Consider the following 24,536-nt stretch of genomic DNA (forward strand, 5'->3'; position numbering starts at 1 on the left):
TTTACCAATCCTAAATCAGATAGGGGACTAATATCCATTATATATAAAGAACTCAAGAAGATGGACTCCAGAAAACCAAATAACCCCATTCTATCTATCTATCTATCTATCTATCTATCTATCTATCTATCTATCTATCTATCTATCTATCTATTTATTTGGGTTTTTGAGACAGGCATTCTCTGTATAGCCCTGGCTGTCCTGGAACTCACTTTGTAGACCAGGCTGGCCTCGAACTTAGAAATCCGCCTGCTTCTGCCACCCAAGTGCTGGGATTAAAGGTGTGCACCACCATGCCTGGCCCTGACCCCCTTTCTTAAACCCTTCCCTCTCTCCCAATTCCCTTCCTGTCTCCTTCACGTCCCTCCTCTCCCTTCCTCTGCCCTCCTTCCTACTGCTGCTCTTCTCCTGAATCTGAGTCCCCTGGAACACCTGGGCAGACATCTTTGGTGTCATCAATGCCTAGGATTTAGAAGAGACAACCTCACCATCTAGTGCGTGACTGCTCATGTGCACTTCTCTCTGACGACAGAGTCCTAGCAGTGTCTGTAATCTGTTATTCTTGTGGTATTACTCCAGTGTGGGAGGTACATGAGGAAACAGAGAAGTTTCTTGCCTGGATGCTCCTCAGGTAGGAAGTGGTAGCCTTGAGAGGAAAACCAGTGGTCCAGATTCTAAGTGTGGCTCTTCCTAGTGGATTTGTGTCTTAGTCCTTTGCCAGGTTCACCCCTGCAAATTTTAGCCTCCATTGTGATCCCCCTGCCTGAGGATGTTGAAGTGCTGTATAGTAGAGGACCCTTTGAGATCATAGCAATCTGGCCCAGCGTCATGTCCTTGTGAAAGTCAGTTTCTTGGCAGCTGTGGGCTCTCATCGATTCGGTAAGGATAGTAGCAGGAGATTGGTTTAAAAATCCTGTGATTCGGGCCTGATAAGTCAGAGGAGAGGCTGCCTGGCTAGGAGTCGGGAGGACTCCTGAGGTGACTGCAGCCCGGAAATCCTGGCCCTGGTACCGACTGTCTGATCTTGGGTTGGTTACTTAACCTTTCTGTTTCATTCTTCCCATTTGGAAAGTGGAGATTCTAAGAGTACCTATTACAGGCTCCTGCAGGACTTCACTATGCTGACTCCGTAGATCAATACCTGGCACACAGTGAACTGTGAATGTTCACTTTGTACAATATTAACTTTTTCTTAGAGTTTTGTTTTGAGGTAGTCTCATTATGTAGTCTTGAACTTCATATCTTCCTGCCTCAACCTCCCAAGCCCCGAGATTGTAGACACAAGTTACCACTCAGGGCTCTGTTTGGTTTGGGGGTGGGGTCTTGAGGTTGCCCAGACTGGTCTTGAACTTGTTTTACCATACACCTGGCTCAATGTTTATAGTAATTTATCAAAAATCGCTTGAAGGCCTGGCAGTAATGATGAATGGGACAGAAATCTCCATAGAGTTCATATTCCAGAGGAGAGTAGAAGTCAGTCAGTCAGTGAACATAAGCTCAGTTGTGATGATGTCTCCAAAAAACAAAAACAAAAACAAAACAAACCTCGCTGGAAAAACAGGCAGACGAAAGTACTCGAATTAACAGAAGCACAGACAAGTTGGCTTGTCACAATGGCAAGTTAGGGAGAGGGGCCCATGTTAAAAAGGGTAGACAGAGGGAGGTGAACGTTGTCCTACCAGGAGAGGGGACAGAGTCACTGCTCATGAACAGGGAAGACAGAGTCCCGACGCAGGGTCAAGCCTGCACAGTTGAAGCAAAGGCAGAGGCTGTAAGGCTGCTTACGGTAGAGGAGGCAGTGATCGCTGGCAGGGGTAGGGGCAGATGCTGGAAAGATGGGCACTACAGTGTAGTAGGGAGGGTGTGCCTTATTTTGATGGGAAGTCACTAGAGATGTTTGGGTTTTGATATGTTGCCCAAGCTGGCCTTGAACTAAGAGCCTCCTGCCTCAGCCTCCCGAGGGCTTTGGTTACAGGCTTGTGCAGCCACATACCACTGGAGGTTATACTAAGGGCATCCAAGTGGACTCCTGTGAAGATTGCTATGGTTGCTCTTGGAGAATCAATGCTAGGAATGACGGTGGGGAGGGAGGCCCTGGATCAAGCAGGTTTGGATGCGGGAGGTAGCGAGGGGGGCTGAGAAATGAACATGGTACCTCATGACTGGATGCTGACTCGCTCACCCCAACCCTGGCTTGAAGGTTAACCAGACGTCAGCTGATTCATTTTAAAGAGCTGGTCCAGCCGCCAGGCCATGGCTCAGCCGAGGAGCCTTCTCCCCGCAGGCCGTCCAGATGGGAAGCTTAGAACAGGAAGGCTGCTGAGTGGCCCTGCGGAGCCCCAGATGCTGACATCCTGCCGAGCCAGCCCTAGCCCAGGCCACACAGGGCCCCTCTCTCCAGGCAGTGGTGGCATGGACGTCGTCCACACGGACATTCTGGCTGACCTTTCTCGTCTCTAATCCTGTGTATTTGCCCTCCTCGTATGTCGGTGCCGCCAGCCTGGCCCTGCCGGCTGCCCTCTGTCTTGTGGAGCCTTCTCTTTCTGCCTGTGTTTTAAGCAGACATGTCTGCACCCCTGGCCTGAGTGTTCACTGCTGTGCCAGGAGGGCTCTGTGAATGATGGGACGTCTTTAGCCTGGGCCTGGCCACATCGGTGCTCCCTGATGGGAGTCCTGTCCTTCTGTATCAGTCCCTGACACTTCTGACTCTCAAGAGGCTGCCTGCAGGACCCTCGTTCCTGCTCTTTCCTTCCTGCCAGGCTGTAAGGAGCTTCCTTGCTATGTTTCTTGAGGAGTAAGAGCATCATGGACTGGCCCCTTGCCCACAGGGTGACTCAGCCCAAGTGCCTCCTCTTTCTAAATGGTTCAACTCCGTTCCTGCCCCCTACCCTAGAAGCCTGCTTTGGGTAAGAAGAGCACACTGTGGATCAGCAGGTACCCAGACTCTTGTGTAAGGCTAAAACATACCCTGGAGGACCTAAATCTCTGCAGTGAGCTCCATGGGAACCAGCACGTGGTTCCCCCAAGGGCCCTGACTGTACCGGTCTGGCCTGGCCACCCAGCAGCTCTCCCAGTGTATGCTGGCCCGAGCCTGTGCAAGAATCACGTCCACGTGACGTAGCCCGCTGTGTCAGAAGCCACAGGCTACATCTTGGCTCCCTTTCTATGGCCTGGTGAGAGACAGTGCTGTTATCCTTGGGCTTGTCAAAGAAAGATTCTTATTATATGTTTCTAAAATGTTATTTTTATTTTTAATTAATACAGTTTTAAAATAGGCTTAAACAGTATTTATTGAGCTCTTTCTCTTCCTGTTATCTGAAGCCACAAGCATCTGAAAAAAAAATTCCTTATTAACATCTAGGGTTTATGTGCATGGATTTAGTTGTTTATTTGAGGCCAGGTCTTACTGTGGGCTCACTATATAATACAGGCTGACCTCGAACTCATAGCGAGCCTCTCCCACAGCTGGGAGAGCAGGTATGAGCTTTCTTTCATACCTGGCTAGACTCAAGTTTTAAGGCTATTGTGTAAAGATTTGGGCCCTGCCATGGTAGCATGGTGCCTTTCTATCCTAGCACTTGGGAGGCAGAGGCAGGTTGGTTTCTGTGAATTCCAGGACAGCCTGGTCTACAAAGCAAGTTTTGGGCCAACCAGATGTAGAAGGAGATGGAGGTGGGGTGGGCAGAAAAGGAGAAGGAAAGAAACAGAGGGAAATCCAGGAGGATCAGCATCATTTATCACCAGCTCGTGGCATGTCCTTGGGACAGCGGGGGAAGATCACTTGAGGCCAGGTGTTTGACGCGAGCCTGATCTTGAACAAACCAGGAGGAAAATGTTAGTTCTGAGACTTGGAGATAACGTAGCTGATACTTTGCTAAGATGTCCCTTGTACATACCACTTGACTTTCCAGGATGTTATGTCCTGACAAGCCCACCCGCCGCAAGCTGAAAATGAATGCATGCTTCATTATTGCCATTTTATTGGCAATATCCTATAGACAGTCAAGACTTCGCAAAGAGACACAGTGGGAGCACAGAACTAGAAGTAAGAAATCCTATTCTCAGAGAGCATGGCAAAGGATGCTGGCTTGTATTCTGGAGTATATTTGTTTTAAGAGTTGGGAACTACCAAGGACCTTGGAGTGAGAGTGAACCAGCCTGATTTGGCCTGGAGATTGCTCCGCTATTCAGGAAGAAAATAACAACCCCAAAATATTGTACTGAAATTTAAAATCCCCAGAAACGGTGTGCCTGAGTTTTCAAATATAGAAGCCTCAGGATTTTTAATAAGTTTATTGGTACAGAATGCGGTCTAGGTGATTTTAATATGCAGTCTTGGAACATACCCACCAAAGGAAATATAATTGCTGCTCATATATGGAGAAATGGGAATGTCGTGATGATTGGAACAAGAATAAGTGGCTGACACACGTGGAAAATGTGGTACAGGAGCAGAATGTTTTCGTGGAAGTCACATAGGGCTTTTGTTTGTCTTTGGTGACCTAAGAGATTCCATCCTGTCTCTCATGGGTCCATTCTTATCCCCACACCAACATTACGTATTACCACAATGGCATCTGTCGAGTACTGTTCAGTTCTAGTTTCCAGTAGATGTGACCCTTAGTCCTGGAAGGAACACTACAGTGGTCAGAGCACAGTGGTGAAAGGCCAAGTGGGAAAGCCAACATGGAATCAGGACAGATGATGCTCGCCAGAAACGCAGGGAGTGGGAGGTTCCATGTGGCTGGAAGGGTGTGCAGATGCTTTGGCAGGGAAACAGCTGGGAAAGGCTTCCTGGAAGCTGGAAGAGTTAAGCCACATATTCAGGAAAGGATGTGGAGCAGGCAGAGCACTTGAGGATGCAGGCTGTGCCACACACACCATGAACCTCAGCTTGTATCTAGGAGCAAGGCAATTCCCTTGTTTACCTTGTACAGGCGCGTTATGTAAGGAGACGGTTGAAGATTCATGGGGAGTGCTGAGACGGATGTAATGAGAGAGGCCAAATAAAGGAGTTTGAAATTTTAATGCAGGAAATGATGAGCTGTCAGATTTCAGCTGGAAGGTGGGGATGGGACCGGCAAATGTCGGCGAGTCTAGGCAAGCTGAAGTGTTTCTATTCCTAGGCTGAAGCCTTGAATGCTGGCAGCTCTTCTTCTTCTAATGGGGGCTGTGGGGTCCTCAGCATTTATTTACCTAGCTGTTCATATTTTAATGCTTTTATTAGCATATATTAAGTTACACAGTGACAGGTTTAACGGTTTCACATTGTCATGAGGATCTGTGTGTTTACTAGGATGGGGTCCATCGTGTGGATTGTTGACATTGTGCCCATTCGCTCAACAGCTTGCTGTGATTTTTGCATACCTTTCTCCTTCTCTCAAGAGGATACATACACCTGTATTTATGTATCCAGCCCCCTGGCCGTGGCCTCACTGTAGCTCCTTGGTGTTCCCCTGGGCCTGAGCTCTTTCTCCTTTGAGGAGGTTATGTTGTTGTTGTTTTTTTTTTTTTTTGCTGGGGGTAGCTGAGTGCAGGAGAGAAAAGATGGGCCTGCCATTCAGATCCGGAGAGTTAGGCCATGAGTGGGAAGGAGAGCGGACTGGAGAAGCTAAGGGACACATTTTGAAGGTGTGACTCAAGTCTTACCTGTGACAGAAGTGGGGTAGAGTATTTCTCAAATGGTGTCCAGCTCTTCCTAGCTGTAGCACTGGCTTACCAGAGGATCTGCAGGAAAATTTGGAATATTCACTTAAAATTTCTCTCCTAGCTATTTCCAGGAAGCTACAGGTTGAGGAAAGAGTTCCAAGAGTCTGGGCTGAAGCCAAACAGAGGCCCCAGGAAGGAAATTTGTGGATGTACCCCAGGGGCTGCCTGGATACCAGGCAGGGTCGGTGTGTGTGTGTGTGTGTGTGTGTGTGTGTGTGTGTGTGTGTTGCTGATGGCATAGGCCCTAAGAAGGACCTGGATAGCCCTCCCCACTCCGCAGCTGGAGTCCAGGTTGTTCTGAGCTCCCTGGTGTGGGTGCTAGGAATTGAACTTCGGTCCTTTGCAAGAACAGCAGGTGCTCTTAACCACTGGGCTCTCTCTCACCCCATCTTTGGATGTCTTTAAACACAAAACTATATAAAGAGCTTTTACCCCTTGATCCCACCAGACAAGGACTGGCAACCCTCAGGGCTGAAGGAAGGAGGGTCCTGGGCTCAGCAGACAGGACTGTGACCCTGCATGGGCTTGAACTCCCTCAGAGTGGCTGTGGTGTTTGTTGTGTGTCCAGAGCTCACGTGCATGGCGGAGTTTGTCTTTATGGAACTGGTTTGAAGTTGCCTCCCTGCTCCTTAAGATCAGAGTAAAGGCGGGAAGAGAGCATCTCTGTGTGAATCAGTGCGGCCCTGCCCTCCTCTTCCCCATCCGGCTGTTCAATAGCAGCAATGGGGCCGTGCAGGCCTCCTGCTTCAGCTCACAAGGACTTCCATGTGGGCCCTGTGGGTGGAGGACACCAGTGACCTCTTCATGGCCCTGGGCTCACCTGTGGTCTCCCTTTGCTTTGGGCCTGTCCGGTGCCCATGGGAATGCAGAGAGGTCTACGTGAGGCCCTGTGTTTGAGGCCCTGGAATCCACCCCCATCCCCTCCACACATTTGAATACATGAATAAATTAAATGTTTTGTTTGATGTCATTTGGTCCATATATATATATATATATATATATATATATATATATATATATATATGACAGGTCTCATTTTGTAGCCTAGGCTGCCCTCAAACTTGTGATAATCCTCCTGCCTCAGCTTCCCAAGTGCTAATGATATAGGTATGAGACCCTCGCATCCCTGGCATAGATAAATGAATAGAAGTGTGAGACCTGGAGCACGTGGGTGGTTCCGGGTGTTAGAAGTCTGTCTCTCAGAGGCCTTTGGTGTGTGTGTGTGTGTGTGTGTGTGTGTGTGTGTGTGTGTGTGTGTATGTGTGTAGGGTTGAGGATAAGTTCCCCGCAGGTCTCCTGTGAGTGTTGCACGTATACTATGCCATAGGGGACTTAGACCAAAGTGAGATGCTTGCTGCCCATTTCTCTTACTCTGGGTGTGGTCGGGGAAGGGGTACTTTTGGCTTTAAAACAAAACAACCTTACAAGGCAATACCCTTATTGCATATACTCACGTATTGGTTGTGATGGCACCTACCTGTAATCTCAGCTGGAGAGGCTGAGACTGAAGGATCAAGACCTCAAGCTTCGGGTGCTGGGCTAGCTCCGTGGATAAAAGTGCGTTTAGCACAGGTTGGATCCCCAGAACCAATCATGGAAGAGAGAACAAAATTCTGAAAAGTTCATGGGAGAGAGAACCAAGTTCCTCTGCATGTGTGCATGTGCATACAAGCATCATCAACAACAATAAAAACAATTAAAAATAGTTCAGTGCAGCATGGACTACATAGTGAGTTCAAGGCTAGTTCTCTGGGGCTGTATGCTGAGACCTTGTCTCAAAACCAAAAAAAGATCCAAGTAATTCCAAGGTGTCTGGAGTATGACTGAAGCGTCCCTCTCATCCCATCTCATCCCTAAGGTCATTTAATTTTCCTAATTTCTCTTCATGGTGGCAAGTCTCGTTTATAGTCCTTACAACATGAATAAAGCATGAAGCTGCGCCGTTGAAGTTTCTGTCTGTTGGAGCTGGCTAATTCCAACAGAACTGCTGGACAGCACCTTCATGGCCTTGTCTGGCATATCATTGAATGTTGCAGAGGGGAAATCTGTCCCAGAGATGTCCCCCAAGTCCCTCGGCTTGGGGATGAGTCCCAGAGAGGTGAGGTGGCACGTTTGTGGCAGGCAGACAGCTTGAGCCCTGCTACCCTGACCACTCCCATGGGCAGCAAGGAGTATTTTCTGCTGGTGTCTACCTGTGTTGGTCCAGGGGGGCCCATCTTGACAGCATTCTGTGAAGCTGGGGCTGGTGTGTGTGTGTATGTGTATGTGTGTGTGTGTGTTAGAGTTATTGCAGCTTGGGAAGTGAGGGAGCTGCCTAAACTCACACACACAGGTCGGGAATCCAAGGCTTTCTCAGTTTGCGTTCAGTGTCGTACATCAGCTGAGGGGCTGTTGTAGACCGGGTGTAGTGGGAGAGTCAGCTTGACCAGGGCCCTGCTGGCATCTGCTGCAGAGTGCAGCACCCCTAGAGACTCCCTCATCATCCTTAGGAAGGATCCAGATCCTACGTCTGGACACACAAGAAGGAGGCCCTCACACTCTTGTTCTTCCTGTTCCTCTGTCCTTCTGTCTCCCACCCCTGCCTTCTCTCTGGTTCTCTGTCCTGCACTGCATGCGAGCGGTTCCTGCCCCCTTATTGTCACGTTATCATCCTTTCCCTCATCACATGCTCTCCTTCATTCCAATGCAGGCGTGCTGGTCACCATGACAACAGAGACAGGCCCAGATTCTGAGGTGAAGAAGGCTCAGGAGGAGACTCCACAGCAGCCTGAGGCTGCCGCAGCTGTGACCACCCCAGTGACCCCCGCGGGCCACAGCCACCCAGAGACCAATTCCAATGAGAAGCATCTGACCCAGCAGGATACGAGGCCTGCTGAACAGGTGTGTACGGGGCCTGGGACATCCCTCCTCCCTCCCCACTAGTCCTCCTGGACCAGTTCTTAGGGTTCTGGTATTTCCTCAGCTGGAAAGGAAGGATTCAGATGCGTTCATGACCTGTTATACACCGACCTCTGGGCTGGGGAATGCTGGCCATTTTATATTTAATTATCCAGTCCCAAGAGGGGAGGTTTCATCTCCCCCATTTTATGCTGAGGAGATCTGTGGCTCAGTGCAGTGAATCCTGTTACCCAAAGCCACTTACAAAGCCAGAGGTGGAGGTGAGACCCAGAACACAGTCCTTTCCACATTCATCTTCTGCCTCCTACTCGAGCTTGGCAAACCCAGTGAGATCTTGACAAAACTCATCCCCTGAGAACTACAGAAGCCTGAGGGAGGGGCTCACTGACTCCCTAATTCCTAACAGGCACAGAGAGAGGCAAGGACTTGGCCACACTCACGGAGGGAGCCAGCTCTTCCCTCCATTGTGCTCCCCACAGCTCCCATCTTATGTCAGACCCAGTGACAGGTAAGGTGGAAGAGACCAGACAGATGTCCTGATGAGTCACTCACTGTTCTAGGGAGAGGGACAAGACAGTTCTCTGGGCTGCTTCTATCCGCAGAGGCTGTCCACGGTAGCAGTAGCCTGCAGGAAGACACAAACCCCTCAGCTCATGTGGAAACCCCAAATCCCTACCATTCTACACCAACCCATTTACAACTCCTGGTCACCCTGAGGGTCTTAGACGGTGGCACATCTTATTTTAGGGGCTTCTTGGCCTCAGCCACCCTGTTACTCCTGCTGTTTCAAGTCCTCTGACTTCTTTCCTTGCTTGGCCCCACAGAGCCTGGATATGGAGGATAAGGATTACAGTGAGGCCGATGGCCTGTCGGAGAGGACCACGCCCAGTAAGGCCCAGAAATCACCCCAGAAGATTGCCAAGAAGTTCAAGAGTGCCATCTGCCGTGTCACCCTGCTCGACGCTTCTGAGTACGAGTGTGAAGTGGAGGTAGGAGACGCCCAGCACCATATGCCCTGCCCCAGGCTGGCTGGCCTCAGCGCCAGGCTAGCTCCTGTGTGTTCTGAGTCCAAGCCAAACCACAGGAGGACCCACTGTGATGTCCGGAGTGGTGGCCTGGCCTGGTACTCCCTGGTACAGATGGTGACACCGAGGTCCAGAAAGGGTCATTACTATTGCAGACCAAATTAAGACTCAGCACAGACTGGCATCAGAAAAAGGTGTCTCGGGGTGTCTGTGCCTTGGTACAAATGTCCCCATTTAAGGACTGATATGCAGGGTTGACCACAAAATAATCCCATTGTGGGGGACTTGTGGGCACTCTTCCCTTGTGCTTTGGGACCTGAGTCAGCTCCCAGCCCCAACAGCAGGTCCACCAGCCTCACAAAAACTCTTTTTTTTCTCCCTCAGAAGCACGGCCGGGGCCAGGTGCTGTTTGACCTGGTCTGTGAGCACCTTAACCTCCTGGAGAAGGACTACTTCGGTCTGACCTTCTGTGACGCTGACAGCCAGAAGGTGCCCGGCTGGGGAGGCAGGGTGTGGCGGGTGGCAGGGAGACTTCTGTAGTCCTGACCGTAGCCTCCCCCAGACGTTCAGTAGGCATGCCTTGTTTCTAAGTTAGCAGCCCTAACCGCTCACAGGTCTCTGGCCCCGCTCCCTGCCCCTAGTCTTTTCTAAGGAATTCCAAAATGGGCAGCTGGAGAGCTATGATGAGCTTGCATGGGCTCCCTGAGTAACAGAGCGGTCCCTATCCAGTGTCTTCTTCCCACCCGAGGCAGGGCTGCCTGGCTTTCCAGCTAGTTACAGCCGCAATACTTGGTCACTGTGGCCATCTCAGGGCAATCCCAGCCCCGGTACCATGTCCAAACCCTGCTGGGAATCCAGGTCTCATTCCCTAGTGCCAGGTAAATGGATCCAGGCAAGGATGTCCCCATGAGAGTCTGTAGCTGGCCACTTCTGGATAGTCGCCTCTCCCAGTTCCATTCTGCCCACTCCTGCATCTTCCTTCTAAAGGACAAATCTATTCTCTTCCAGAATTGGCTGGACCCCTCCAAGGAAATCAAGAAGCAGATCCGGAGTGAGTGTTTGCTTGTGGTTGGGTGTGGGAGGATGGGTGGGCGGGGCCTGGATCTAGTGCTCCCACCGACTTTGGGATGTGCTCCTGGATCTCCTCTGCCATTCATGGCCAGTCTAAGGGAAGGCAGTAGAGGAACGATGTAGCATTATATTATTGATAGCAAGTCTGAGGCCCAGAGAACAGAAGCAACGGTAAGAGCCACACAGCCGATAGGTAAAGAAACTGTAAATGCGTCCAGGAAATCAGCTCTGCAGAGTCTTCCAGAAAGAGGGGACAAACAGATGACCTGGATACAGTTAGCCTTCTGTCCAGGGACTGTGGAGTAACTAACAGCCCTCAATTCAGGTCCAGAGAGTGGCAGTTCCTTACATAAGGTCACAGAGCCAAGTGCTGTCTCAGCCCATCTTGAGCCCCAGCTTTTGTCTTGTTCCCATATCAATGCCTCTGGAGGAGGGCAATGAGCCGGTTGGCAGCCTGTCTTTTCTGGCCCCAAGAGAAAAAGCGTGTTGGGAAGGGTGAGAAGGCTTTCAAATAGTGGAGGGAGGAGGTGGGTAGCCTTAGCAAACGGACCTGTAGTAGGCGGAGGCCCAGGCCCAGGCCCCACACCTTGGATATGCTTGGCCTCTGCAGGGTTGGACTCCCTGGTCTCCTGGCTGGGAAGCTATAGCTGAGCCTGTTGCTATGACAGCAGGTCGCTGGCCCTTGGAAGCCAGCTGACTCTACAGGAGGCGACTTGAGGAGCTTTTCCTGTAGATCCCCGACAGTTGGAGACAAAGATGCAGGCACATAGGCAGAGCATGCTCCTGGGGGTCAGCAGGCTTTTAGGTCAGAATTTTAGGTTGTCTTCTGGTAGTGCCAGCCCTGCTGGGAGGCCAGCCTTTCATGCTTTGAAAGAATTGGAACGGATGCAGGCAGCCAAGTGTGTAGAGTTAGTAAAGACTAGTAGCCTGGAAAAGAGAGGCAGGCCGGCCCAGTGACAGTGCCCTAGGGTCACTGCCCAGAGCAAGCCTGGAGGTCCTGCCCACCTGTCTTGACACATGGACATGGTCCTGTGACAGCTCAAGTCACAGGCCTTGGCACCCCGTAGCCTCAATCCTTAGGAAGCGGCTCCTCTAGAAGACGGGGTGGGGGTGGGGATTGCCTTAATAGGTAAAGTGCTTGCTGCTTAAGCAAGCGGACCCAAGCTCAGACTCTCAGCCCCGGATTAAGCCAGTAGGGCCACACACATCTGTAACACAGTGGGTTCCAGGGCCTGCTGTCCAGCCAGTCTAGCCACAGTGATAAGCTGTGAGGTCAGTGAGAAACTAGTATCAGAGAATTAGGTGAGAGTGAGCACTCATGCAGTGCAGGGAGCACTACCTGGAGTCTGTGTCTAAGGAAAAGAGGGAGGACTTAAGGGTGAGGTGGGGGGGGTAGGCTGTGAGGGGGAGTGGGGATGCATGTGATCAAGATACATTGTGCATACGTGTGAACCTGTCAAGAGTAAGTAGTGCTGGAGAGACAGCTCAGTGGTTAACCACACTCGCTGTTCTTGCACAGGACCCGGGAAGCTTTCCAGCACCCACCAGCTCTAACTCCAGTTCCAGGGGAAAAAAATCTGGCGCTCTCTTCTGGCCTCTGTGGGCACTGCATGCACATGGCACACTTGATACACAGGCAAAACTCCTATGTGTCAAATAAAAACAAATAAATCTTTAAAAATAATAATAACAAGATAGAAAGCATTAAAGATAGACAAAGGAAGACACTGCACATCAGCCTCTGGTCTCCATAATACATGAACAAGGTCAACACACACACACACACACACACACACACACACACACACCCTCACCCTCCTCTATCGGAGCTGTGCCTCTGTGCCCATCTCTGAAATGGCCACCGACTCACCCCAGTCCTGTCCTTTGGGACCCTAGGGGAGCAGTTTTGCCTCCTTTCTGTGGCTGGTCACTTCCCCTCACCCTTGATGGTGGTGGCTTCATGAGCCCTGGTATCTAGGGCTTCCGGGATAGCTATCTGTCCCTCGAGCCTTGCTGCCTGTCACCTAAGACACCTTGGGCCATGCCTCTGAGGCTCTACTTCTTCTCAGCAAGTGGACTAGCCCTTCTGGCCTCAGCTGGAGTGACAGGAAAGTGACAACACTTAGACATGACCAGGCCTAGCTGCCGTTTGCATCTGGACACGGTGTTTGAATGTGAGTTCTAGCTCAGTGCCCACTTCTGGAATTTCTGAACTGTTCTGTGTCTCAGTCCTGTGTCTCACTGTAGTGGGGTGGTGATAGCCGAGCTTTGGGCTTGCTCTGAGGATGAAATGAAGTGTCCTGTACACGACACAGCAGCGCCTGCCTGGGTGTACTCAGTGTGCGCTGGCTCTGTATCATTTGCTGTCACTGCTGTCCTTCCTGAGTCAGAGCCTGTGTCCTTGGAGGCCTTTTTTAAGGAGTCTTTGTGACTGAGCTCTGGGGTCAGGTGGCTGACTGATCCTTAAAATCTTCATCTGTGAAAAGGAAGCAGAGCTTGGGAAGGTAGCTTGCCGGCAGAGTAATTGCCTGGCAGGCTCAAGGCCCTGGTTTGGTCCTGAGTGCTGAAAAGAAAACCTGCAGCAAAACAGACCAGCAACAAAATTAGCCAGCCAGCAAATCGATAAAAACCGCACCCTTAGGGTGATTATGTTGCCTGGGTCTCCACATTCTCATCTGCTAACTGTGCTTTGGTGAACGGTTACTTTTCTTCTTATCTTCTTTCCCATTATTAGCTCAGCACACACATACACACCTACACACACATACACACACACACATATATACGCGCATACATGCACACACCTATACACATACATACACGCGTACACACACATACACGCACACACACATACCACCTACAGACACATACACGCACACACCTACACACACATGCACACACACCTACACACACATATACACATGCATACACGCACACACATACACACACACGCATGCACACACATACACACAGGCACGCACACACACCTACACACATGCATGCGCGCGCGCGCACACACACACACACACACACACACATACACACAGAGGTCAGAGGATGCTTCCAGGAGTTTCTCTTTTCACTGTGGGTTCCGGAGACTGAACTCAGGTCATCAAGCTTGGGTGTCAGACACTTTTCCCCACTGAGCCACCTCACTGGTCTACTCCCAAGTCTGTTAGCCTGGGCCTCAGTTTCCCTGTCTATCAAATGGGAATGATGTTCCAGGAGTGGGAAATCCATGAGAGATTGCTCACTGGCTAGAGTATCTCGATGTTGATGGGGCCTCTCTGACGTCTCCCACCTTTCCCTCTTAGGCAGCCCCTGGAACTTCGCCTTCACAGTCAAGTTCTACCCTCCTGACCCAGCTCAGCTGACAGAAGACATCACAAGGTGAGGACTGTGAGGAGAGGGCTCGTGTGCTGGTCCTGTGGAGCTGTCAGCGGGGTCGGACATGCTGACCCTGGGAGACAAAGGCTATATGTTGCTAGAGTAGCAAATGCAGAGGCCTTTCCCAGCCAGAGCATCTCAAGAAAGCAGAGAATATGAGGAAGACAGGACCATAGTGCGGTCTGTGGGAGCTGACCCTCACCTCAGAGACGGTGTTGGAGGGGTCCCCGGGACCCGTGTGCCTTTAAAAGGACAGGTGTATCTAAGTGTCATGTGACTGACAGCACGGTTCATCAGGTAAAGGCTCTTGTCCACAAACCTGACACCTTGAGTCCAGTCCGTGGAAACCATAAGAAAAACAATTCCAAAGCCATCAATTAAAATGGGTGCTGTCAGGCTCTGAGAAATCTCTAACCTATGGGGACTGGGCCTGAAAGCTGAGCGAAGTTAAATATTGTAGAGATTTACGGTTGAAAAGCCACACATTTTAAATCTTGACAGCCTATATGAACTTTTTGTAAATCCAGTGGGAACCCTCCCTGGCCAGGCGACCTGGCAGGTCTGAGGTTCTGGGTGGAGCGCCAGTCTGTGGTGTTGAGGAGGAGGGGGGACAGGCTTGGCGTGTGGCAGTTTGGTGTCTCCCTGTGCAGGCCAGGCATATGGAGGTGAAGGGAGCACGTGAGCCCCGTGCAGGCTGCCTCGGCTGCTGCGGGGAGCTGGGCCACAGAGGTTCAAGTGGTCTGAGAATTGGCAGTGGGGACCGAGCGTCCCTCCGAGTGGAGTGCGTGCATGTTCTCACCTTGCCTCTGGAAAGCAGGACAGGGAGAAGCCCTTGTCCTTACGTCCTGTCAGAGACAGGGCCTCATCACATGATAGCTTGGTCTGGCACCATTCACACCGTGGGTCTTGCACACCCAAAGTAAACTGAGGACTTGGATCTTTTCACAGTGGGAGGGTCCACTAAGCTGCCCTCACTCACTCCCACTGGGCCCTTTTCTTCTCTCTCTCTCTCTCTCTCTCTCTCTCTCTCTCTCTCTTTCTTTTGTTGGGGTACTAGGGATTGGACCTAGGGCCTTGTGCATTTTAGACAAGCACTATATACAAGCTATATCTCCGGCCCTCTTTTTATTAAAAAATTAATATTTATTATTTTACTTTAATAAAATAATAATTTATTTATTTTAGTATTATTTTAATAAAATAATAAATTATTTATTTTAGTATTATTTTACTAATACTTAGGTGTCTGTGTGAGGTGTGTGTAGGTGCCTGTAGAGGCCAGAAGTAGGTGTCAGGTCTCCTGGGTCTAGCATTTCAGGCAATTGTGAGTGACCCTGCATGGGTTATGGGAACAGAGCACAGGTCCTCTGGAGTGGCAGTGTATGCTCCTAACCTCTGAGCATCTTCCCAGTGCTGCTTATTCAGACATTTTGAAACAGTCTCAGTAAGCTTCCTGGGCTGGCTTTGAACTTCTGATCCTCTTGCCTCAGCCTCCTTAGCCTGAAGTTATAGGCCTGTACCACCAGGCCTGGCTATCAGGTCCACAGTTAAAGGCTGATACCCACTGGCTAGACAGTATACTAAGTTTCAAGATGCTGCCTCTGGCCTTGGGAGAGACATCAGATGTTTCTGAAATAGAATAGGCCCCAGACCTTCCTCATTAGCCCCTCTCTGAGCCCCGAGATCAGCTTGGAGCCAAGGTGACAGCAACCATACCCTAATGCATAGCTTTAGGCTAGCACAGCTACCAGAATGTGTCCTTTTTTGTGCCAGACCCTGGGCTTGGGGCTTCCAGGGACACCAGGAGGAAGGTGAGCCCTGTCCAGCACAGATGGCTCCAGAAGGCAGGGTTGTAGGAGCAGCTGACTTAGTCAAAAATAGTGAGGCCCCAAATAAACTGGTCAAAATGACAAATTGATTGAAACAAAGGATTGGCCAGAGCCTTGGCAATGGTCTTTGAATTTTTAGACTCTTGAACAAATGTCACAGGCCCATGCTGGACTTCCGTGGAATGTGAGCCACTGCAGATCCCGAGCCTCTGCACACACTGACACTGCATGTGACCGTCACTGGCTTTGGTTCTGACTTTGAAACAGTGTCACAGAACCCTGAGTATTCTACTAAGTCAAAGTGACTTTGAAGGAAGAGACTTGGGCAGTTATTGAAAAAACTGACAAAACTCAGTAGAAAGGGGCAAGGAGACGTCCCTGGCTGAAAGCAGGGGCCCAAGCCTTACCTCAGTGAACAGTAACTGTGGAAATGGTCCCCAAATGGCTTAAACGGTAAAATCATCAACTGTGAACGAAAAAGCCTCAGCCTGGTGGTTGGAAATGTTTCCTTAGACCAACTTGGTTAGTAAACAATTCACTTCAGGCTGGAGGCAGAAGAAAGTTTGAGGAAAGGGCCAGCAAGATGGTTCAGTGGTAAAGGTGCTTGCCACCAAGTCTTATGACCTGAGTTTGATCCCCAGGACCCCATGTGTTAGGAGGGGATCTACTCCCAGAGTTGTCCTCTGACCTCTGCACACTCTGTGACATTCACATGACTCCTTCCCTCCATACACTCCCCCTCCCCACCCTACCCCCCTCTCTCACTAAATCAATGTAGAAAAAAGCATTGAAAACAGGTCCTCCTGGGCTGTGGGGTGTGGTACAGAGGCTATGTACATGTGGAGAGTTGGGAGTGTTAACGTGGAGACCTCTCTTAAGTATGTCACCAGATATAACAAAGAGCTCTGGAACCGGGTGTAGCATTTTGTCCTATTTTCATATTAAATATTAATATTAATATTCCTATTAAAACAGCCATCAGTTAAAGCCATGCCCATTTCTGTGTTCACCGACCAGAAATGTCTAGAACATCATGTGAATGACTGATGGCCTCTGAGAGGGGACTGGAAATGGCCCTCAACAGGAAACGCAGTGACACCACTAAAGTTTCCCCCCTCCCCCTCCCTAAAAAAAATATTAACTTGCGAGGATGGGGCATGCAGTTCTGTTGGTAGAGTGCTTGCCTAGCTTGTAGAGAGCCTTGGGTTCTGTCCCCAGCACCGCATAAGCCAGGTGTGAGGGTATATGCCTGTTATCCTGTCACTTGGGAGACTGAGTCTGAGGCCAGGTTCAGTTAAGCAGTGATACCCTTTAAATAGAAAACACAGAACATAATTGATTTCATAATTAAAACTACATAACATCCTGGCATAGTGGTACATGCCTATAACCCCAGCACGTATAAGGCGGAGGCAGGAGGATTCATATTCAAGAACAGCCTGGGTTGTATAATGAGTTCCAGGCCAACCTGAGACCCTTGAAACCAACTAATTGGGCTAGGGAGATGGTTCAGTGGGTAAAGTTCTTGCACACAGGTATGTGGAACCGAGCCTGAGTCCCCAGAACCAATGTGAAAGGGCAGCCGTGGTAATGTGTGTCTGTAATCCCTGTGCCCCTGTGGTAAGATGGAAGGTAGAGACGGCAGAAGCTATCTCGCTGTACATAGGAGTGAACAGCAAAAAGAGCCTGCCACACAAAAGGATAGGCAAGGATCAGCAGTCAAGATTGCCCTCTGGGACTAGAGAGATGGCTCAGTGCTTAAAACTATTTGGACCCAGGTTCAATTTCCCAGCACCCACATGGTGGCTCACCACTATTCATAACTCCAGTGTTGAGGGATCTGACATCCTCTTCAGACCTCCACAGACACCAAGCATGCACTTTGTCCACGTACATACACACAGGCAAAACACTCATTCACATACAGTAAAATACATAACTCTCAAAAGATGTTCTCTGACTTCCACATGTGATATGTGTGCACTTGCACACATATCTTACACACATACACTAAACAAACCAATCAACAAAACAAATAAACACAACTACAGGTCATTTTTCTAAGTCCCATTGAGCCTGAAAAGGTAGTATAAATCTCATAAATTCTCTTAAAATAGGAAAAAAGTTCCTCAAATTCAGAAATGATCAAAAATGCCGGAAGTCACATGGCATGTCTCAAAACCTGTTCATAAGACACTGCCACTCACCAGTCATTGAAATACCCATGTCTGTGGGTGCCACCGTCCCATGAGCCCACTTGGTTTGGTCCCAGTGGCCCAACTGTCCAGGTCTGGGCCGCATGGAGGGGCAGACCATGCCCACCTCTTTCCCTGTCTCCAGGTATTACCTGTGCCTGCAGCTGAGGGCAGACATTATCACAGGCCGCCTGCCTTGCTCCTTTGTCACGCACGCCCTGCTGGGCTCCTATGCCGTGCAGGCTGAACTGGGTGACTATGACGCTGAGGAACACGTGGGCAACTATGTCAGCGAGCTCCGCTTCGCCCCAAACCAGACCCGGGAGCTGGAGGAGAGGATCATGGAGCTGCACAAGACATACAGGTGAGCGAGCCTGGCCCTGTTGGCCACAGCCCTCTCAGGTTGAAGGGCTAAGCCGCAGATGCTGTGGCTGACGTATGCCACTTGGCACTGCTCCTAACCCGAGGTGCCCGGGAATAGGTCTCGTCCATGGGGGAGGAATAACAGAAACCATCTGTGACAGTAAGTAACCACTTGGATCTTCACTCCTTGAGTTCCTGTGTGGGTCAAATTCCCTGTCCTGAGCCTGCGGGGATTGGTTTTTCTGTTACTCGGAGATATAACAATGGTGGCTTGCCTCTGGGTAAGGGTCCCTGTGCAGAGGTCTTGGTAGATATTCTAAAGTTTAAATGCAGATGCCAACCTGACTGTGCCGCTTTGTAAGCAGGGGATGTTGACAGAATGTTTCACTTCCCTGTGTGTTCATCTGTTCATCTGGTGTTGGTCAGCATGGCCCATGGAGCTATGAGGGAGGCTACACAGCAGATATTAAAGACACACCACATGTGGGCTGAGTGTTGCTGTCCGTCAATTGGGGCATTTGTTTTGTTGATCACGCACTTTGTTGAGTTGTTGATTGCGTACTTGTTGAGTTGTTGATTGCATACTTTGTTCTGGAGTTAGAAGATAATTGGCCAGATGTGTGATTGTCGGCTCATGGCTGAACCTCTGTGAGCTCTGTTCTCACCTATAAATACACAGATTGAGATGGTGTGTGTCGCTCAGTGCTGCCGTTGGTATCTGGAACAGCAGAATTCCTCATTCAGGTTCTTAAGCTCCCTCAGGCTGCAGACATTGAAAGCCCATAACACCCCTAAGCAGTTGCAGCAGTGGGGGTTCAGTCCACCGCCATTTCTCGGTGCCGGCTCTGCAGAGGATGCTGCCTGCCCCGGGATCAAGCTAACCTATCTGTAGGATCCTTTTAAGCTGGAAGTGCTTCGGGCACCTTCTGAAGGGTACAGTGCCACACCTACGGGAAGGACTCTGGTGAGACTATCTCATCCCTCTGCTTGGAGGGAGCTGGAGGGTTGTGTGCTGTGAGCTGCATCAGGAGAGGAAGATCATGACCAGATGTGATGTGTTCATCTGTGGGGATGAGCCTGCTAGGCGTGATGGATGCTGGGTCTAAGATGGCAGATAAATGCTCTCAGAGATTTGCATGCCAAAGTGGCTGAGTTCATACTGACTCTATGGAGTCGTGTTGAGCAGGACACAAATTGCCACGGCCACCTGGACATTGGATGAGGGTGCCCTGCCTGGCATCCGCCGTTCACGCCTGTCCTAGATAGCAAGGCGCTCTGGGGACTTGTAAGAGTCATAGTAATTCATAGACAGGCAGATCAATATGAGCTTGCTCAGTGCCAGCAGCAATCATCGTAAGTCTTTGAACTTAAAGCACATCGATGTCTGGCATCCGTGCACCCTACATCGAAGCTCCAAGGTGGACAGGGCAGAGGAAATGGAGGCCAGAGAACACAAAGGACAGATTTCTCTTTGAAACACAACTCTGCAGCCACATTGCCTAGAGTTAAACTCAGACACTGTTGTTACTTAATAGTGGTGTGCTCTTCAGCACGCTGATGAATCTCCCCCAGCATTGCCCACCTCATCTGACACCTGCCTTACAGAGTCCAGGCTGAGTGGCCACATATAGGTCAGGTGTGCGAACAGTTAACAGCATAATGATGTGTGCTGTGAGTGTAACCTGCAGCCTGAGCTCCCTGGCAGCCAGAGCAAAGATGGAACTTGATCCCTGATACAATTCTTACAAAAGGAGTCTGTTTCTTAAGGGAGATTAATTGGCATCTGACACTAAACTGTCTTCTGGGGGAGGTGAATAGAAGCCACATTGGGTGATTCTAATGAACACTCTCTTCATAAGTGGGGTCCCAGTCATGAGAAGCGAGCGGCTTTATAAACTTTATACTTAATTTGGTAGAAACAGAGATAAAAATCCCGACTCCCAGTTTAACCCTTGTCTGCTTCCTTAACAAAACAGATTGGATCTGAGTGTTGCAGAAGATGGGGTTAGTGGAGTTGCTCTCAGTCCTGTCCTGAGAGCAGAGGGAGGGTCTTGGGCGGGGCTCAGCCACAATCTTTCTGGAATGGCTGGTTCTGATGGTGATGCCTCCAGTTGGTTGGCTGCAGCCTGGGCCTTGGCCATGGCCCACAACCATCGCTTTCTTTCCTCAGGGGCATGACCCCGGGAGAGGCAGAGATCCACTTCCTGGAGAATGCCAAGAAGCTCTCCATGTATGGAGTTGACCTGCATCACGCTAAGGTACCACCGAGTTCCAGCAAAGCCCTCACCTTAGCAAAATAAAATAACAGCCACATAGATTCAGGCTACACTGAAAAATCAGTACATGTCTGTGTGCGTGCTCCCGGGGAACTGGAGATCCTCCAGGGCTGGTGTCTCAACTGTTCTGCCTCCGACTTGGAACCTTCGGGGTTCTCATCTCTCAAAGTTCATAACCTTCTATTCTTTCAGACCTTTGTCACCTCCCTCCTTGGGCTCAATTTCCTCACAAGCCTGTTTGTGCCACCACTAGACTGGGTGCACGTGAGAGACAGACTGAGACATTAGCTTAGTTTTGTCATGCTGATGTGTGGCCCATAGCCTGGCACGAGTATGTTGCTAAATGTTTGTTGAGTGGATGAATGATTGACAGACCAAGTGGCTCAAGAATGGATGGCAATCAGGTGAGGTGAGAGGGGAACAGCTAGGTGAGCATGGGGGGTACTAGTTGAGGGGCTCCACCTACCCCCAGAGCTCAGGGTGGTGGCGGGCTGCCCCTACCTGGCTCCGGAACTCCCATTCCGTGCTGTCTTCTTGTGCAGGACTCAGAGGGCATCGATATCATGCTAGGTGTCTGTGCCAATGGCCTGCTCATCTACCGGGACCGCCTGAGAATCAACCGCTTTGCCTGGCCCAAGATTCTCAAGATCTCCTACAAGAGGAGTAACTTCTACATCAAGATCCGGCCTGGGGAGGTGAGCCTGGCCCAAAGCTCTCTGTCCTCACTCACCCCCCCACTCCAGGGGTGACTGAACCTAATAGAGTGGACCCCAGCAACTGGCTGGGGTTCTCCTACCCTGGAAACATAAACGAAGTTCTGGGGCTCATGGAAGATGAGTCTCTTTCCTCCCTGCATCTCTGGAGACTTCAGACTCTGGACATGTGGCTCCATAATTTATTTGTGTGTGTGTTTGCATCCTCGTGCATGTGAACATGCACACACTGTGCACATGTGCTATGGTCCACATGTGGAGGCCAGAGGCCAGGTTATGTGGACATTTTGCTGTAGTCAGTCTTTTCATTACACCATTATTGGTCCTGGGGATAGGTCTCGGGTTGTCAGACTGAGTGGCAAGTGCCTTTTATGCTGAGCCATCTCGCCAGCCCTGGTCATTTGCTTTCAGGCAACATGTGTGCATGTGAGCATGTATTCTCACACATATACTTCATGAGCAAAATAAAATAACAGCCACATAGATTCAGGCTACACTGAAAAATCAGTACATGTCTGTGTGCGTGCACGGATTTGCAGTTCACTGTGTGTGCACACCAAGACACACACAGGCATGTGACAATACACAGTGGACACAGAGGCATACATCCACACCTCTTCCCCTTTAACTGCACAGCCCCCTCAAATGCCCTTTTGAGTCTACTGTTGGACTAACCGTGACCCACCTGGCACCCCTCACCACTGTGCCAGCCACAGCAGCCACTATCTGTCACCTGGAAATCAGATCCTGCCAACCACTGCTATCTCCACCCCCCAACACACACCAACTTTATGTCACTGTAACAAAATACCTGATGGACTCTGACTCTAGAGAGGAAAGGTTTGCTTGGGCTCACAGTTGGGGAGGTTTAGTCTCTGTCTAATTAGCCAGTGGCTTTGGTCTCATGGAGAAGCAGCCCATTGTGGCAGGGGGACATAAAGGGCTAGAGTGGCCATGCCATGGTCATAGCACAAAGTAGACAAGAAGTACAAAGACACCAGCATGTGAGGGGTTACCCCAGTGTCCTAAAACCTCCAGTAGGCCCCACTTCTTAAAGGCTTCCTACACCTTCCAAGAGCACCACAATGGGCTAAGTGTTTAACACCTTTACCTTTGGGGACATTGAAGATCCCAGCTATAGCATGCCCTGGCCTGCTGGTCTCAGCACAGCGCTGTGTCTGGAGAGCAGTCCTTTCTCTGCACGCTCACTCCACGCACGCCTGCCCAGCAAATCCTTCATTCCTCTCATAGGTCTTACCTATATCTGCAGTGATCTTACTGATTTTGTCCTCTGTGTGTGTGTGTGTGTGTGTGTGTGGTGTGGTGTGTATGAGTGTGTGTGTATGTGGTGTGTACAGAAGTATATGTATGTGGTATGTGTGTGATTGTACATGAGTGTGTGTGTGGTGTGTATATGAGTGTGCATGTGTGTGGTTGTACATGAGTATTTGTATATGTGTGTGTATGTGTATGGTATATACATGAGTGTGTATAGGTGTGTACATCAGTGTGTGCTGTGTATGGTGTGTACATGAGTGTGTAAGGAGTGTGTATGGTGTGTGGTTGTACATGAGTGTATATGTGCATGGATGTACATGAGTGTGCGTATGGTTATACATGTGTATGTGTGGTGTGCACCTGAGTATGTATGAGGTTGTATATGTGTGTGTGTGTAATTGTACATGAGTGTGCATGTGTTGTGTGTAGTTTATACATGAGTGTGTGTGTGGGTGTGTGCAGGTGGAGGTACAAGGCTGATGGAGGACGACTCAGTAATCCCTCCACCTTGTTCAGTGAGGCAGGGTCTCTCTGCCAAAGCCAGCACTCACCAGTATGGCTGGTCTAGCTGGGCCGCTTCTCTGGGACCCTCCCTCTTCCTCTTCTGGGGCTGCAATTGCAGGTGATCTGCTGCACCTTCCTGCCTTTTACCTAAGTTCTGGGGACTTGAACACGGGCCCTCAAGGTCCCACGCAAGGCACGCACTTCACCCTGCAGCCTCCCCCCACCCCCCAGCCCTGTTTAGTTATTTTGAGACCTCCTACTCCCGAGAATCTTCTGTGTTGATCCCTCCCGTGTCCAGCACAGGACCTGTCATAGAGATGGGTTCAGTCCACTCTGTGTATATGCATGAACAAGCCTCTGTTACAGCTGCCTGAGGTGAGCAGGCGGGCTGGTGTGTGGCCCAGGCCCTGTCTCTAACCCACCCTTCTTGGCTTCTCAGTACGAGCAGTTTGAGAGCACCATCGGCTTCAAGCTCCCTAACCACCGCTCAGCCAAGCGGTTGTGGAAGGTCTGCATCGAGCACCACACGTTCTTCCGGTGAGTGGACTGAGGGAGAAGATAAGAGAGGCCAGGATGGTTCAGGGGAGCAGGAAGTGGAGTTAGCACAGAGGCAAGCCTCACTTTCCCTAAGTCTCCCCTTTTGGGACTGTGAAGTATTAGTTGGTGGGACACTGGAATGAAGAGCCTACTGTTGTCTGACCTCGGGCCTGGAAATACAAGTTTGGTTCCTACCCCTCATCTGCATTACTTTCTTGTAGGCTGGTGTCTCCGGAGCCCCCACCCAAGGGCTTTCTGGTGATGGGCTCCAAGTTCCGGTACAGTGGGAGGACACAAGCCCAGACCCGCCAAGCCAGTGCCCTTATTGACCGGCCCGCCCCCTTCTTTGAACGTTCTTCCAGCAAACGCTATACCATGTCCCGCAGCCTTGATGGAGGTATGGCTTGGGCAGCAGCTGGGGAGAGAGTGGTCCTTGGAGGAGAGGAGGGGCGTGGAGAGGGCGGGTTCACCAGAGGAGACAGCAGGTGGTAGTAGTTGTGAAGGATGCTCCAAGGTCATTTGCACCAGACAAGGCGATCCACAAGCCCCCTAGGCACCGTTGTACCTGGGCAGTGCAGGGTCAGGTCTGTCCCACGGGGGTGTGACACACACTCTCTGGGCCAGAACCTTGTAGAGTTCCAGGTTCTGCCCTCTGATTTTCTGGGCCTCTAACCTGGAAGCTCTGCAGCACACAGTTTGGCATTCTACCAGGAGAGTGACATCACGTGGTTTACATGAAATTGAAAGGACC

General features: G+C 50.3%; 1 protein-coding gene across 13 annotated transcripts in view; it reads left to right on the forward strand.

Moving 5' to 3' along the window:
* Epb41l1 (erythrocyte membrane protein band 4.1 like 1) overlaps positions 1-24,536 on the forward strand; it is a 125,048-nt gene that overhangs the window by 66,879 nt on the left and 33,633 nt on the right. For all 13 annotated transcript variants that reach the window (XM_029537146.1, XM_021194661.2, XM_029537145.1 and 10 more), the window contains 10 exons: positions 8,399-8,589; positions 9,432-9,596; positions 10,017-10,121; positions 10,641-10,683; positions 14,018-14,093; positions 18,260-18,478; positions 20,648-20,735; positions 21,296-21,448; positions 23,688-23,785; positions 24,007-24,182. In XM_029537146.1, coding sequence (XP_029393006.1) covers positions 8,413-8,589; positions 9,432-9,596; positions 10,017-10,121; positions 10,641-10,683; positions 14,018-14,093; positions 18,260-18,478; positions 20,648-20,735; positions 21,296-21,448; positions 23,688-23,785; positions 24,007-24,182 — 1,300 coding nt within the window. In that variant the 5' untranslated portion in view covers positions 8,399-8,412. Of the gene's footprint in view, positions 1-8,398; positions 8,590-9,431; positions 9,597-10,016; positions 10,122-10,640; positions 10,684-14,017; positions 14,094-18,259; positions 18,479-20,647; positions 20,736-21,295; positions 21,449-23,687; positions 23,786-24,006; positions 24,183-24,536 lie in introns of those variants that run through there.

The sequence above is a fragment of the Mus pahari genome, chromosome 3 (genome assembly GCF_900095145.1).
Source record: "Mus pahari chromosome 3, PAHARI_EIJ_v1.1, whole genome shotgun sequence".
Lineage (NCBI taxonomy): Eukaryota > Metazoa > Chordata > Mammalia > Rodentia > Muridae > Mus > Mus pahari.